The sequence below is a fragment of the Pavona decussata genome, unplaced genomic scaffold, assembly GCF_977016875.1.
Source record: "Pavona decussata unplaced genomic scaffold, jaPavDecu1.1 SCAFFOLD_260, whole genome shotgun sequence".
Lineage (NCBI taxonomy): Eukaryota > Metazoa > Cnidaria > Anthozoa > Scleractinia > Agariciidae > Pavona > Pavona decussata.
In genome coordinates, this window is record NW_028145663.1 from 1184544 (window position 1) to 1199646 (window position 15103).

The 15103-nt window shown below is 39.4% G+C and overlaps 2 protein-coding genes across 3 annotated transcripts in view; one reads left to right on the plus strand and one right to left on the minus strand.

The window, feature by feature from the left end:
- LOC146456175 (mucosa-associated lymphoid tissue lymphoma translocation protein 1-like) overlaps positions 1-15103 on the minus strand; it is a 27419-nt gene that overhangs the window by 11282 nt on the left and 1034 nt on the right. The window contains exons 1-9 of one of the 2 annotated variants that reach the window (XM_085093363.1): positions 14610-14916; positions 12018-12363; positions 10403-10705; positions 8514-8774; positions 7576-7614; positions 6408-6538; positions 4771-5033; positions 4405-4497; positions 3348-3478 (exon numbers count right to left, since the gene is read on the minus strand). In XM_085093363.1, the coding sequence (XP_084949489.1) occupies positions 3348-3478; positions 4405-4497; positions 4771-5033; positions 6408-6538; positions 7576-7614; positions 8514-8774; positions 10403-10705; positions 12018-12333 (1537 nt within the window). In that variant the 5' untranslated portion in view covers positions 12334-12363; positions 14610-14916. Of the gene's footprint in view, positions 1-3347; positions 3479-4404; positions 4498-4770; positions 5034-6407; positions 6539-7575; positions 7615-8513; positions 8775-10402; positions 10706-12017; positions 12364-14609; positions 14917-15103 lie in introns of those variants that run through there. The other variant, XM_085093364.1, reaches the window with a different exon arrangement.
- On the plus strand, positions 1512-3338 carry LOC146456180 (histone H5-like). The gene has a single exon (XM_085093381.1). The coding sequence runs from the start codon at positions 1750-1752 to the stop codon at positions 2329-2331; it is 582 nt and encodes a 193-aa protein (XP_084949507.1). The 5' UTR covers positions 1512-1749; the 3' UTR covers positions 2332-3338.

Below are 15103 nucleotides of genomic sequence, written 5' to 3' on the forward strand. Positions count from 1 at the left end.
TAATGGGTTCGGATGAATTTTCAAATTCAGTGTACACGTAAGCGCTAGCCTGCGCCGCAGACGGAATATAAACATGAAATCCGAAGAAAGCGTACGAGTGTCGTCAAAGAAATGTGAACTTAAATTTGAAGCCGGGTACGGTGAATAAATGATACTCCGAGTCCGAGTTCTCAAATTGTGAAGTAATTGCCATACTAAGGAGATTCAAACTCGAAGAGTTTTGTTGACAGTTGGCGCACCAGAATCTAATCTCTTCGATCTTAAAGATAATTTGTAACCAAAGATCGATCTGGCGTTTTATTTTCCTTTTTGATAGCGCGCGAGTGTTGATTTTGAAACGAGAGGGAAACTGTTAGATTCAAAGTCAATGATAGCGCAGGAGATTTGAAGACAGCACATGAGAGCTGAAATGAGAGCAAGATTGCTTTTGAGTTCATAGAACAACCCCTCGCTCGAAGATCGAAGGGTGATAATAAGCGTAATGAAAGCAAAGTTGTGAGTGTAGTGAGAGCATTAAATTGTCCACAGTGTAATGAGAGCAGAGTGTTAGTGTGCAGTTAAAAAAAAACATGAACAGATTCAAAGCCAATAACCGAGTAGCCGAGCGAATCCAGCACACGCGCTTTTTGGCGGGCACGCGAAGAGCCATAGTTTGAACCTTCTTGAACGCTTGTAAATCTTCTTTTTCTTTGTTGGTTGGTTTCACAACACTGGTAAGATCAGATATAATAAAATGTGTCGTTTTTCTCCCATTGAATGCAATTTGGAAGTGGATTTGCGGTGAAGAAATGAAGCACTAAATTTTGGCGCAAAAATTATGTAAATTGGGTCATGGTCGCTCGTCCCAAAATTTTGATCATAGATACAAAGATCATCATATACTATAAAATAAGCTTCCTAGCCGAGTGTGAAAGAAAGTTTGTAGGAAAAGTAGCTTAAGGACCAAAAAAAAATTCGGTTGATCACTGATAATTCTGTTGGGATCAATATGATTTGGCTGTGTTAGTATTGTAGAAATCCAAGCGCGTTGTCACAATTTACACTGGTCGATAAAGAAAAAAATTGATCAGCAAATCATAATGCCTAAACCGTTACTATGATCCCCAAGAAGCCATCAGATCTCCAAAATTTTTCTGTTTTTTTTTTTCTTTATTTCTTACACAAGAAAAGTGAAAACCTTCTTGGTCAGAAATGAATTTGTTTTAAAGCAGTGGAGATTTCGCTCTTTGCTTTTACAAATGGCGTCCTCGTGGATTTGTCTTTCTTGTGTCAACTACAGACAAGCAAGGACAAGAGAAATTTGGTGGACATCTAAATTTTCGCACAAAGACTAAAGGTATAAGAGTTAACCTTACTTTCTACTATCGATATTGCGAAGTAACACGCTCGGGAGAGAAGTTATTTCACTGGAAAGACAAGAAGGTTTTATGAATCTCACAACTTCATGAAACAAAAAGCTTAAAAATCCAATCGTCACTGGTCTTTTCTCCATTATATTTTCATTCGCTATTTGCCAAATAGGTAAACTTTCAAATTCTGAGGATGAAAGCGAAACACTGTGTTTATTTTGGCATTTTCTCGGGGAAAATGCCGAGTGAACTAGCACAGTTACGAACGATATTAGCGTGCGCCATTTTTTGTATGGTTGTTTCCTCGGCGGTCCGCATCACAAGCATTTACTTTGTGCGCAACATTTAGCGCGGGCATTCGAGTCTTCAATTCTCTTGAAGGTACATCAAAGCTTGAACTATGACTGACCCAGCGCCAGCAGCGAAATCTCCGGCTAAAAAGAAGGCACCTGCCAAGCCTAAAAAGCCAGCCGATCATCCACCGTACTTTGACATGATCAAAGCTGCCATTTCGGCACTGAAGGAGCGAAATGGTTCTTCCCGCCAAGCCATCGAGAAGTACATCAAAGCCAACTACAAGGTTGGTGAGGTCGGTTCGCACCTGAAGTTGGCCCTGAAAAGAGCTGCTGCCAGTGGAAAAATTGTGCACACCAAGGGTGTTGGTGCTTCAGGCTCCTTCAAGCTTCCCAAGGTGGAAAAGAAGGAGAAGAAACCGAAGAAGAAGCCAGCGGCTAAGAAGAAGCCCGCGGCCAAACCAAAGAAGCCTGCCGCCAAGAAAGCAGCTAAGAAGAAGAAGCCTGCAGCAAAGAAACCCGCTGCCAAAAAACCAGCAGCAAAGAAACCGGCGGCCAAAAAGCCAGCAGCGAAGAAGCCAGCAGCTAAAAAGCCGGCAGCCAAGAAAGCGGCCAAGAAGCCAGCAGCGAAGAAACCCGCGGCCAAAAAGCCCGCCAAGAAGCCGGCCGCCAAGAAACCCAAGAAGTGAAGTGATCAACTCTTCCATTAAACAAAACGGCTCTTTTAGGAGCCACCAAATACATAAAAGCAATGACCAACTGAAATTATTTTGCCGCTTGTAGATATCTGCGAAATTTTTTTTTATATTATTTTACTTATTTGACCATTTTCACTTTGCGCGTTCTGAGATTCTTCGGCTTTCTTTGGGCATCTTGAAGGGAGCTATTAATATTATTTTTTTTAGAAATACAATGCAAAACATTTCTGAGGCTTTACTTTGTCCCAAGGCAAATCGCAAATTCAGATTTTTATTTATTTATTTATAAACTTCAGCAGAGGAGAAAAAAAAAACAAGAAGAAACCTCTGACAGGAGAGAACTCACAGAACGATAAGTTCCAATAACGAGACTCCTTGCATAAATGAAATGAAAACACAGTTACCGTACAAGTCCCTTCTCTGTTAACCCTTCTCCCACTCATCTAAAAAAGCGACGGAAAAATGGCATTGCATGTAATGCGCAGCACATTGGTTCTATGTTTCTATGGTAAAATTAGCCCTCCCTCTCTCACACCCCTCCCCCACGACATCCCTCCAAGGCCTGACAAAAAATAAGACTCCTGGCCCAGGGGCATAAATCCCACACTAGACTCACTTCTCCTCTCACAGATTATGACTGATCCCACAACGTTTGGTCGCTTTCAGGAGATTTCATTATTCCAGGTGTTTCTTTAGGCATATTCCAACCAATCCCATTCGAACGGCAAAGCTAAAACCTTACATAAGGTTCATTAAGCCCGGATTAAGGTAGGGTTCAAAGCAAAAAATGAAAGAGAGAAAGAGAGGGGGATGGATAGAAAATGATTCACAATTTGTAGAATTTGGATCTTTTAGGCACCATTTTATGTGACAAAGAGCTGAGAGAGGGGGCTTGGCTCCTCCTAAATACATCACTGGTACCCACCCACATAACCAAGGGGTTGAAAAACAGTGTATACTATAAAATAATTATACAGTGTAGTATATTGTACAAAAAATGGACTTACCACTGCTAACATTAAGTAGAACTTCTTCAATGCATTTGTTTCTGTGTTCATCCGACAGATTCTCCAGAAGGTGCTTGGCAAAGAAGCCATTATTCTCGTTTTGACATTCAAAGACACACGACTGTGGACAGCTGCAATTTGGAAGTATAGAAAGACTTTTGACATGTATGAAATTACTCCCGGTTCTTTGAGGCTGTGCACCTTTAGAATTAGCCTCAAGTATTTGTGTTCCGTTGAAATTTGAGCTGGTGATAAGATCTGCTTCAGATGGTGAATTCGATAGTATCCAGGGCCGGGTTGTTCGAAAGTCGATAAACGCTAGTCCACGATGAAAAGTTAACCAAGGTTTTCACCTCGCTCATTAAAAGTGGTTTTTGAAAGCTTATTTCAAGCTCATGCTAAAGAAAAGTCTAAGTCAAAACTGAGGGACAAAAATATTCGGCTGAACCTATACTGATCATTAGTCATTAAACTAGAAACAAAGTTCACGTCAATCCAGGATTAGTTTAACCGAGCTTTGAACAACTGGGCCCAGGCTCTTAGTGACATCTCTTCCTGCTAATTTCACCCACGGTCTCTCTTCCTCTGGTTGGGGTTGGGTTACTCCCTATAATGGAATATACGGGCAGGCTGCGACAGAAAGGGATACCTTTTTCTGGATGGAGGTATATAAAAGGGGTAAGGATTTCACAAGCTGAAGCATTGAAAAGGGTAGGAAAACTGCCATTTAGGTATTTGAAAGGACCAAACGAAAACAGAGTATTTCTACTTTAGGTATATGAAAGCGGTACCATGTCCTATGGAAGGTACAGTACATGTATGTGAAAGGGTCACCTTTCCTGACAAAAATGGGATATAAAAGGGAAAGGATTTGGACCTTGGGGCAGAGCCTCCCCTCCCCCTCCCCGGGTTCTTCCTACTATCCCAGTAGCCAACAAGTGACTCTCCATTCATATGACGCTGAACAAAAGCTGAATTTGAGTTATTATATATTTAGAGATGATGAGAGAATTCCATTGTTCCCCTTTCAAGAGTACAAGAAAGTTTGCAAGCTTACCATGCAAACGCTAGCACAACGTTGGGCTTTTTTATGTCATGTACATCACCACCCTGCAATAACAGCACATTCTGGCTGGGATCACGATTAGCTCTAAAACAAGAACAGAGTACAGATAACTATTAATCCTTTAAGCCCCAGTAGAGACAAGCATTCAAGTTCTCTCATGGAGTATTTTTGCAGCAAGTTCCCGGGTCTTCTGCGTACCACCATTTTGAATGAAGGTATAAGGAGGCATACAGTTTTTAATTTTATGTATGTGATTTCAAATAAAGGGGATGAGATTGAACCCCTTGGGGGGGAGGTTGCACATATTAACTCTTATTGAGCACCCCCTCCACCCCCCTCCCCCCTTGGCCCACTTACTCTGATCTGCAGCAATCCAGCAACACAACACTAAGCTTTGCTTTAGTCTCTTGCATGGCTTTTAGCACATCAGAGGAAGCCATATTTTCATGGGGATGGTACTCGTCCGTCGCATCTACAGGCATCAGGTAGCTATGACCACTACACTCAAACCCGTGTCCAGCAAAGTAGAACACAGCATACGTGTCTTCAACCAGAAGTCTACAGAACTGTCGAAGGGCTTCCTTCATTTCTTGTAGGGTCAGGTTGACTAGTGAAACTACCTGCAAAAACAGCAATCCCATAAATGGGGTGCATACTACACAGTTACTCTTCCCAGTACAGTGTACTTAGGCTGTGACACTCACAACATTGTGTGACTGGTAACTTTCCAACCTTCTTCAATTCTTGAAATAATGAAAAGCTTGTGAATACGTAACAATCCTTTAATTTCTATCAGCTAGCGAATCCCTTTTTCTTGGGTCACTTGTTTGTTTACTACTTATTTAACTTTTATTTTAGTCAATTCAGTTGTAAACACCAAATGTATTTGTAATTAGTTAAGTATAAACATACCTACCCGCCTCGACTAGCTTCAGCTATTTGCGGGTAGGTATATAAACACCTTGTAACTGTGTATTTTTAATAAAGTGTTGTTGTTTATTTACTCAATGGAACTTCATCATGTGAAGTGATAACCAAAGACATCACTAAAAAAAACAAAACAAAACAAAACAACAACAACAACAACAACAAAAAACCAATCCCTCCACATTTTTACAGTATCCTGGTCAAAACATCCTTTAAGTTGACATACAGTACAGTCAAATGTTCTGACAGTTCCCTGGTAGCATTTAAAGCACTACAGTGATCTGTGAATTGTAACCTTGTACGAAAACAGAACATCACATGGTATTACAAAATATATCACTGCACAAATTATCCAGAAAAGGCCATCACATGTTGCATTTGAAGAAAGATCTCAACCATTAAACTGAAGATGGTGAAGACAATATTACTGTAAAGCCTAGTTTTCATACATGTATGTCAGAAAGTCCCATGTACGATCGGTGATTTCACTGTTTCCTGACCGTCCCAGATTTTGTTAAGAAATAATTGGGAAATTTGAGGTATTGATAGGTGACAGACGCCATTTTCATTTGTCAAAGCAATTTAGAGGATTGGTAACGAGCTAAAACTGTTGCCAACCTCCCTGACAGTACAAATTTGAGTTTTTATATCTTGGGAGTGATCACCAGCCATCGCAGAAATCTGGGACGTGTCATGAAAATTGAAACACTCCTGATTTTCCCGATTTGTCTGCGACCACCCCAGATGATCGTTGATGTCTACGATTTCCAGTTTTCATTAGTTGGGAAAGTCTGGGACAGTCTGTAAACAGTGAAATCCCCGATCATCTGAGATTTTCCCGACATATGAAAACTAGGCTTAAGTTAGAGTTGCAGTCTGCTGGGAGAAGTAGTATTTCATATAATTTTAAATTTGTGATCTACCTTGTCAGCCTCAATAAGCCAGCAGCACCTTTTAGGGGGGCAGGGAATTTTAGTTTTAATTAAAAAGGATTCTGCTCCATGAGGCGGCACAATTCGCGCTGGTGAAATTCTAAACCCCCTTAGGAGAGGCAAAATAACTCACACCTTAAACCCTTCCATGTTAAGAAGACTGCCTGTCAAGGCACAGACATCATTGACGGGATGGTAGAGTTTCCCAAGGTTCTGGTCACATTGGTAATCCTCATTTCCAATCAACAAAGCCACCTTATTTGGAACTAAGAAAAAACAAGAAAGGATTCAAAATGGTTTTCAATTGGTAAATACTCCCCCATCTCCTGAATTTTCCATGATCGTTCATTTGGCCTTCCCCATGTATTGGAAATTCCATATCCTTAAGAGAATGGCTTACGTATTTTATTTTTATTTCTCTGGTACTATACTAAAATTTAGCTGCTGCTGGTAGTCATGTTTTATTTTTGGCAGCTTTCTTTGATGAAAAAAATTAAATATCCAAGCCAGCTTGCATTAGACTCATGAAGTACAACCAAAACTTTGAAATAAGCATATCTTTAGAAAGAACATTATTTAAACCACCCCTTCATACTTGTATTTCTTTTTAATGGTAGGATGCTCTTGATGCTATGGGTGATTTTAAGTTCCGCTGTAGATTAATTTTATGCTTAAAGGAAGTTACAAGTGTGTCACAGCTGTGTGTATTACCTACTACATAGCTCAATATGAAGATTTTGACTCAAAACTTTAAAGTACTGAATTGCTGTTTAAATAAGGATGGTGCTTCCTTATGCAGAGGTGGTTTCGTTCCATTAAGATTTACAGATCTTAGCAAGGGCCACTGGAATCCAAAAAGAAAATTGGGGTAATCACATATTTTTCAAAGATGATTAAGCAACTTACAATAATTCAAAAAAGCTTTAAAATACAAAACAATACATGGCATTGTTTCCAAACTGAAGCATAATAATGGCTTAATAATGATTATTATATAATTATTTTCTGAAAAATGCGTGGTTATCTATAATTTTCTTTTTGGGTTCCAATAACACTTCCTTAAATCTTCTTTTCCCATATGGTCACAAATCCCTGAAAAATACCTTAGTTTGTATTACTTGGCACCACCCTTAAGAAAGACATCAATTAAATTTTATTTCTTGGACCATTCCGAGATGTGCAGAATGTATATATGCACAATAACAAAAAGGAAGCTCTGTCTTTAACATATGCCTACTTAAAAGATGTTCCCCTAAAACTGTTTTAATTATCAAAAAGTAGTTACTTATAAAAATAACAGTACCTCTTTCTCTCTCAGGTCCTCGAGGGGTAACTTGTTCCCCTAAAAATGTCACCAAATACCTATTAATCAACTACTCTGCATATAACACAAACAGCAAATGTGGCCTTCACTATCATCAGTCAGCTCCCAGATAAGCTACAATCTACATTTAGCAAATTGCCGCAAGCTAGCCAAGAGCCCAGCAACATTGCACTCCATGAGTACCCAGACATGAACACTTGTCACACTGACTGGGTCAGTGGAGGAAAAAATAATGTAACAGATATACCACCAAGATACCAGCACTCCATACTACATCATTTTGCCTTGGGAGCATTGATATAAGCTCTCTCTTACTATTCATCACAAGTCAACAAGTCAAGTCACAAGTCAATGCTTGTCAACAGAATGCTTGTTAATTAAGCTAAAAAACATTACAAAATTAAAAATTAAAAAATTCTTAAAGAAACGAGCTTTCAGCTACCAGACTGCAGCCCTTGACGAATGACAAAAAGAGTGCAAACGCATGCATTTGAGTATATAAACATGGGTAAGAGGGAAAAAATAGTGGAATAATAAACTAATTACAAGCAGCTATATAGAATTGAGTATTGCCTACTGTAGGTAATGGCATATTGGAATTTATTGTTATCTAGTGCTTCATAAGTCATGGCAGTATGCCATGACTTAAGAGTTTTTTGCGCTCAGCGGTCACCTAAGTTATCAATCACACAAAGTCAATTGTGTGATTGTTAGTCCACACATGATTAGAAATGACGGATGCTTTGGGATAGTTTGTAACAGATTTAGAGTGTTGTTAGTCAATTTAGTTCGCACATGCAGTTTAAAATTTTTTCCATGTCATTTCAAAACAAGTAAAAAATGAAAACAATAATTATGATCTGGTTTGGCTGCAAATCTACTGAATATTTCTTCAATCTCTCAATGCCATTTCATACCTGCTGCTATGTTCACTCGAATGAGCTCTGATGACACTTCACCAGCACTGTTGTACACCTTGCAAAAGTATTCACCCCGATCTTCGTTCCTGGCATGTTCTTTCACCAACTCCCTACACGTTCCTCTTTCTAAAGGAACATTGTTTTTATACCACTGGAAGTGAGGAGCTGGCCTTCCAACACCATCACAGTACAGCCTCAGCACTGAGCCCTGCACTACACAAACCGGTGACTCCGATTGACAAGTGATGATCGGGAAGTCTGCAAAACAGGTTGGAAGGAAGGAAGGAAGAAAACATGCTTGTTTTGTCTCAATTACAGATGGATAAATTAAGAAAACCAGGTCGGGAAATATGTGTGGAACATGATATATTTGGTCTGAAACAGGGTCAGGATTTGGAGAACCAGTTGGCAACCGCTCCTTCCAATCCAAAACACAAAATTCCACGAGGTGGAAGAGTGGTTTTAGACCCGATAAAATACATGCTGCGAGTTTTTTAAACAGGCTCAAAAACATTCCTGGAAAAGCGTGTGTCAAGAGAGTTCATAACATTGATGCTTTTGTGAACGTTGGAAATTAGCATACGGGAAAAAAAAACATTTAACACCACATACTAATAAGGAGGAGGTTTTATCGGATATAAAACCACTGGCACACATGATGTTGTATCAAACATTTGATAGGTCAATGGGCTTATGAATTATTAGTGAGTTTTTGAATGAAATAGAAAGTTCTGGTACTGTATACTATAACAGGTCTGTCAAAGTATGTAATTTCTGATTGGACAACAATACAATCTCACTTATTTTCTCACTGCTACAGGATGAATACACTGCTTACAAGGCATCACAAGAGTGTTAACTCTTTAGGCCTCATCGGGGACCAACTTCTAAATTCTCCCTACAATGTTACTGCTTGATTAAACATTTAAGTCAGGAGAATAAAGTAAATAATCACCAAAGATGAAATGCCTTGATTTTAAGACAAAATCTCCCAACTAGTAGCATAAGAAATATATGGAGGACAGTGAGGAGAATATACATGTTGAATTACTGGGGTTGAACGGGTTAACTGTTAGTGGTGATAGAAATTCCAAGGAAATAAACCCAACAAGCTTGAGGGAAGTCACTGCACTGAACCCTGTGGGTCAGTGAGTCTAAAATATTATAAAATTGATGCTTTAAGAGAGTTTAAACCGACGTTTTGGCAATAATGCTGCCTTCTTCAGGGTACAAAACTATACCGTTAAAAAGTTTGTTAAATTTGCTCGCATAACCGAATTCATAATAGTGCGCATGGTGGAACACACGTGGCCGCACATGCCAGCGCTAGAGCAAGTAAAAACTAGCAATTCACGCAAAACTAAAGTCCTGGTTAAGGCCACTAGGACTAACAGTTCCATATTTGAAAATCGACCGCATTTCCTGCTTCTTCTGGTATTCTTGGTTGGCTAGGCTTGCCTTCAAAACGGCAACCTTCAGATCTTCGAGTGTATGATTCTCTTGGTTGAAATGGGCAGGCACAGGAAGGTCATTTCACCCATTCGCGATATCTCTATGGTGCTCCCTGAACCTCTCCGCCAACCTACTACCAGTCTCCCTGATATAACTGTCCATGGACATTTGGTGCATGTTAAAACTTTACAGTAAACCATGTTGACTGTGATACAGGAATAATGTCCTGTGACATTAACCTGCCCTTTGGGTGTTGTTATTGTGGGAGACAGATTGACGCGGGGACATATACGGTAAACGGTCCTGTTACAAGGGAAGGTTCCTGGTGGTTTGTTAATCAGTGAGTCTGACTGGTTTATTGACAGTAAACAAAACATTGAGCCAGCTTGATTACTCTGACAAGCAAATCACACATTACATGATTGTACACTTACCAAAATGTCGATTTTCAAAGGTCTCTTGACCTCGAATGATGGTTACTTTGGCCCAGCCAGTCCAGGCCACTCCAAGCCAATTTGCCACTCGGCAAACATAAAGTCCTTCATCATCCTGAGTCACGTTCTGAAGCAATAACGTGCTTTGAGTTTTCCCCCGCAGTTCATTTCCTCGTTTAAACCACTGAAAATGCATTGGCACTGACCCTATCGATATTGCTTCGCAGCGTATATTAACATCCTGTCCGTGAGTTGCGGTGAATACTTCTCCGTGAATGTCTCCTGTTACAACTGGTGCCCCTTCTAAAATTATGGTACAGCACAGAGTAATTAATTAGCTTAACAGTAATTCAACAGTTTTGTAGTTTTAGCCTGTACATCCAGGACAGTTAACTGTGGCCTAATTTAACCATGTTGGGCAAATAGTTTTCTTTACACTGCATTGTTCCAAAATAACATCATCACTCCTCCCACAGATAAATAAATTATTAAATGTGAGGTTCCAGAAAATATCCATACCCACCCCGAGGAGGGTCACTGGAAATTCCGAGGGGAAGGAGGGCCTCAAAGGCTACAATTGTTAATAAAAGTAAATTATGAAGTTAAACTGGAATTTCCAGAGGGGGTGGGGGTACAAAACAAAAAACCCTCCATGGGGGGGGGGGGGGGTATGGATATGTTTCGGAACAAAACAATAAATAAATAAACAAAATAAATTTAAATAAATAAATAAATAAATAAAATAAGACATGTTATTGAGTGTCAATGTATTTGGCACAGAGCGCTAATTCGGGATACTTTCCAGGTTGAATTGCGATTGAGAAATGTTAGTTTTTAGGACACGGCAAAACTGGAGTACCCAGAGAAAAACCACTAGGGCAAGGACGAGAACCAACCACAACCTCAACCCACGTGATGCCGAGTCCGGGAATCAAACCTGGACCACACTGCTGGGAGGCGACTGCTCTCACCACAGTACTATCCCTGCTCCCCTATATAGATATATATTTGGTCTGGATCCCCCTAATCCTCTGGATATCCAATTTACCTGAAGTCACACAGCTGTGAGCCACCTTGGATAACATCACAGACTCTCCCTGTGACACCACAACCCATGACATTGACTTCAATGTGAAGAAGGAAATTTCACAGGCTAGCTACAGTATTTATAAAATTAATCCTTTTCAAAATATATTTTAGCACATCAAAATCTCAGGGGAGGGGTGGCAGCCTCACCTTAGGCCATGGTGAGAACAAAGCCTTCCTGCAAAGAGAGCAAAATAATATCTTTGTCGAGTGGAAATTTCCATTCCATTTGCACAAAATTTCTGTAACCATTTTGTTGTCTTCTTCTGACATCATGACATTTCTTTTATCTACATGTACCAACATGCAAGTATTCTTGGAATTGAAGACAAAATTCTTCACCCAGATGAAAGAAAGTTCCATTAGCACAGAAACTGTCTGGAATCTGAAAGCCAAAACTTTTGGCTTAGTAAAAAGCACCCCTGGTCAATTTTGCCAAATCAAGCATGCCAAGCAATTTTGGTTGGTAAAATTTCTGTGCTGTCACCTCTCCCTGGTGCTTCTGCAGTACAAAGTATGGCAAACTTACTTAAAACATTCAAGACTGTCTCTACACCAGCTGTTCTTCCAGGCATAGAACTGATCCAGTTAATCAGCTCAACAACAGTTCTCCTTTTACGTGCCAAGTCATCAAGCAATTTAGTGGTTGGGCTTCCTCCTGGCAACAATGTTTCCATGGCAAATTTGTAAACAGAACTACTGGCATTTTCCCGCTTGTATAAAGGTATGACATCTGTCATAAGGGATCTCCAGTTTGGTGGGCCACAGGCATCAAAGACGGCAGCAATCGTTTTCTTTACTGCCTCAGGTAAATCCCCGATGTATGTATACTGTACTTCACCCATTGAATGAAAAGCAACCAGTGAGAATTTCTCCTAGAAAAAAGAAACACAGATTTCCATGAACAGGGACATAGTGGGACAGTGATGCTAGCATTTTTTCTGCAAACGAAATCAATTTTCATATGAAATATCAAGGCTGTTACACCAGTAAAGGTTGACTAAAATTTTGTAAGATGCATAAAATTATTCTTCGAAAGTACATTCACCTTGGCTCAGCCACATGTTGCTTTGAGCTTCACACCCGTGACAATCTTGCTGCTTGGTGGGCAACATGAATTGTCAAAATGTCAAATTTATATCACCCATAACATCAAGGTTCTTTCAATAATATTGAGCTGTAACAGTGTTACAGGTTGCGACCCTTAATGGCAGCTCTCATTAACAACCCCCTAATTGACTAGGGGCAGGGAATTTTCCATTGGATGTAATTATGCAACACTTTAAAAAAGGTTGAGCAAACAGCTTAATAAAACATCTTTAAACACATGTAAATGCAATGAAAGGGAGGACAAATAGACCTGATACAAAAATGGCTGACATTTTAATATTCTTTTGTCTGCATTCAAATTAGCCTGACTAGCCTCGTTCAAGGTGAAATAAGACTTTTGATCTTTAAACTCGAGAACAAGGTTAGTTTGGCTTGAATGCAGACAAAAGAATATTAAAATGTTAGCCATTTTTGTTTGGGGTCTATAGGGAGTTCACACTCCCCTTCCCTCCCTTTATCAAGGGTGCATTCCCTGCATGTCCCACACCAAAGATTCACCAAGAGTGTTGAAGTTCTATGCCCCGCGGGTGCTGAAGCGCCAATATCAGGGAAATGTTATCAATGGCAACTGCCATTCCAACCTTGTCCTCCAGGCTCCTTAAGCCTGTCAGAGACTCTTAACCAGGTGAGAAATCCTGGATATTTTTGGATATTTGAATGGTAGAAAGTTTTGAAAACCCAAGGTAGTTTTTCTTGCCAACACTTTTGAGGTAATCTTATACCAGGTACTATCTCTGTCTAACCCTGCTTTACGTCAAAGACAGTGATGGTGGCACACCAGTATGCTAAGCGATTTGGAAAGCCACAACAAAGATCTCAAGTGTAACCTATATAAAATGTAGCTTGGCTCTCCACACTGTAAAAACAGTGTTTGTAGTACTAATCTCATTAAAAACTTTGTACAGCCAGTACCAAAGAAGACCTGCATCAAATAACAGTCTGTAAAGCAAGTTCATCTGATCTCACTTCATTGCTCATATCTTACATGATCCTAGATCCTTTCTCCCCTACCCTCCTGTACATCACACACCTGGTACAATAAGTTTGATTGTTCACCTAATAATAATAATAATAATGATGACGATGATGATGATGTTGATAATAATAATAACAATGATTTATTAGAAGTATTTCCGCTGGGTGGCTCTTCGCCTTCTAATCAACTACATAATTATTACATATTGAACTTAAGAATATCTCAAATGAAGTGGTGCATGGAAAAAAGCTTTAAGTGACATCTGATCTCAAGTCAAATTCTCCTTTGCTCATTGAAGGAAGAACAAGGCAATGTGCCAGGAGAATTAAGTAGTCTATCAGATGTCACTTAGGGCTTTTTTCCACGTACCCCTTCATATAATATACGGCAAAATTCCCATACATTAATTATGTATACACTTTGCATTTTCAACTTCTATTCACGCCTGCCTTTTTGGAAGAGGGTTAGTATGACAGTGGTGCATGTATAATTAGTATATGGGGCTGTGCAGAAATCTTACCTAATATTATTGTTGATACCATAAAATTTCACCTAAAATAGCATATCCTATACCATCAATGCCTTTTACGGCTGCCTTTCAAAATTTCCAACGTTTCCCCAAGGTTTAACCTTCTCACTTAGTCTTAGCCTTCTCACTACCCGCCTAGATTAGCTCTGACTAGCTACTTGCGGGTTAGTGTTGTCTTTGAATTTTACGTTAAACATTTTTGAATAAACTTGAAACTTGAAACTTGTTACCAAGAAACTCACTGTAATTAAGAAAGTGCTTAGTATACACTTTCACTACAAATTTTTAGTTCTTTAAAATTTGATTTGAAAAAATCAAAATCAAAGAGTATGATAAAAATAATTTAAACTTAAAGTATATTCCGCATTTAAGCTTACAAGTTATGGAAATGCATTCAAGCTGAAGCTCACCATGGAGAATTTAATACCGGCCTTGGTCAGGATTGTCGATGGAACACATTACTTTACAAAAGTACGCTTTACATTGTTCCAAGAAAGAATACTCACCAAATGGGGATTTTTCTCGTACGCTTGACTAAGCACAAAGTTAACGGTAGAATTTTTACAGCTGAGATCGAACTACCTAGTGTACATGTAGCACCATGCGACAAGTCAACCACTCAGTTTGAAATGACATCGCCTTTAAACAAATAGAGTGCGAAGCTGATTAATTGGCAGATTGCCTGGTAGGCGATACCGTATCTTAATCCTTTCCATTAAGCGGATGATAATTTTAGAAGCATTACAACAGCATTGTAGAATTTTAGATTTCACGTCCTGTTTTGTCCCCCGCGCGAATTTTTCGTTTCCGTGTTTATTGAGCCTGCTATCACAAAGCGCCTTGTCTACAGAAGAGTATGCTCAATATGCCGAGCAAAACATATATCTAGGGTAGGGTGGGTCAGCTACTGGTGGGTAAAAATCGACTTAAAATGATACTTTACGTTGAAATGGTGTGAAATGTCTTGAATAGAAATGAAATTGATAAATTTTTCTCTACA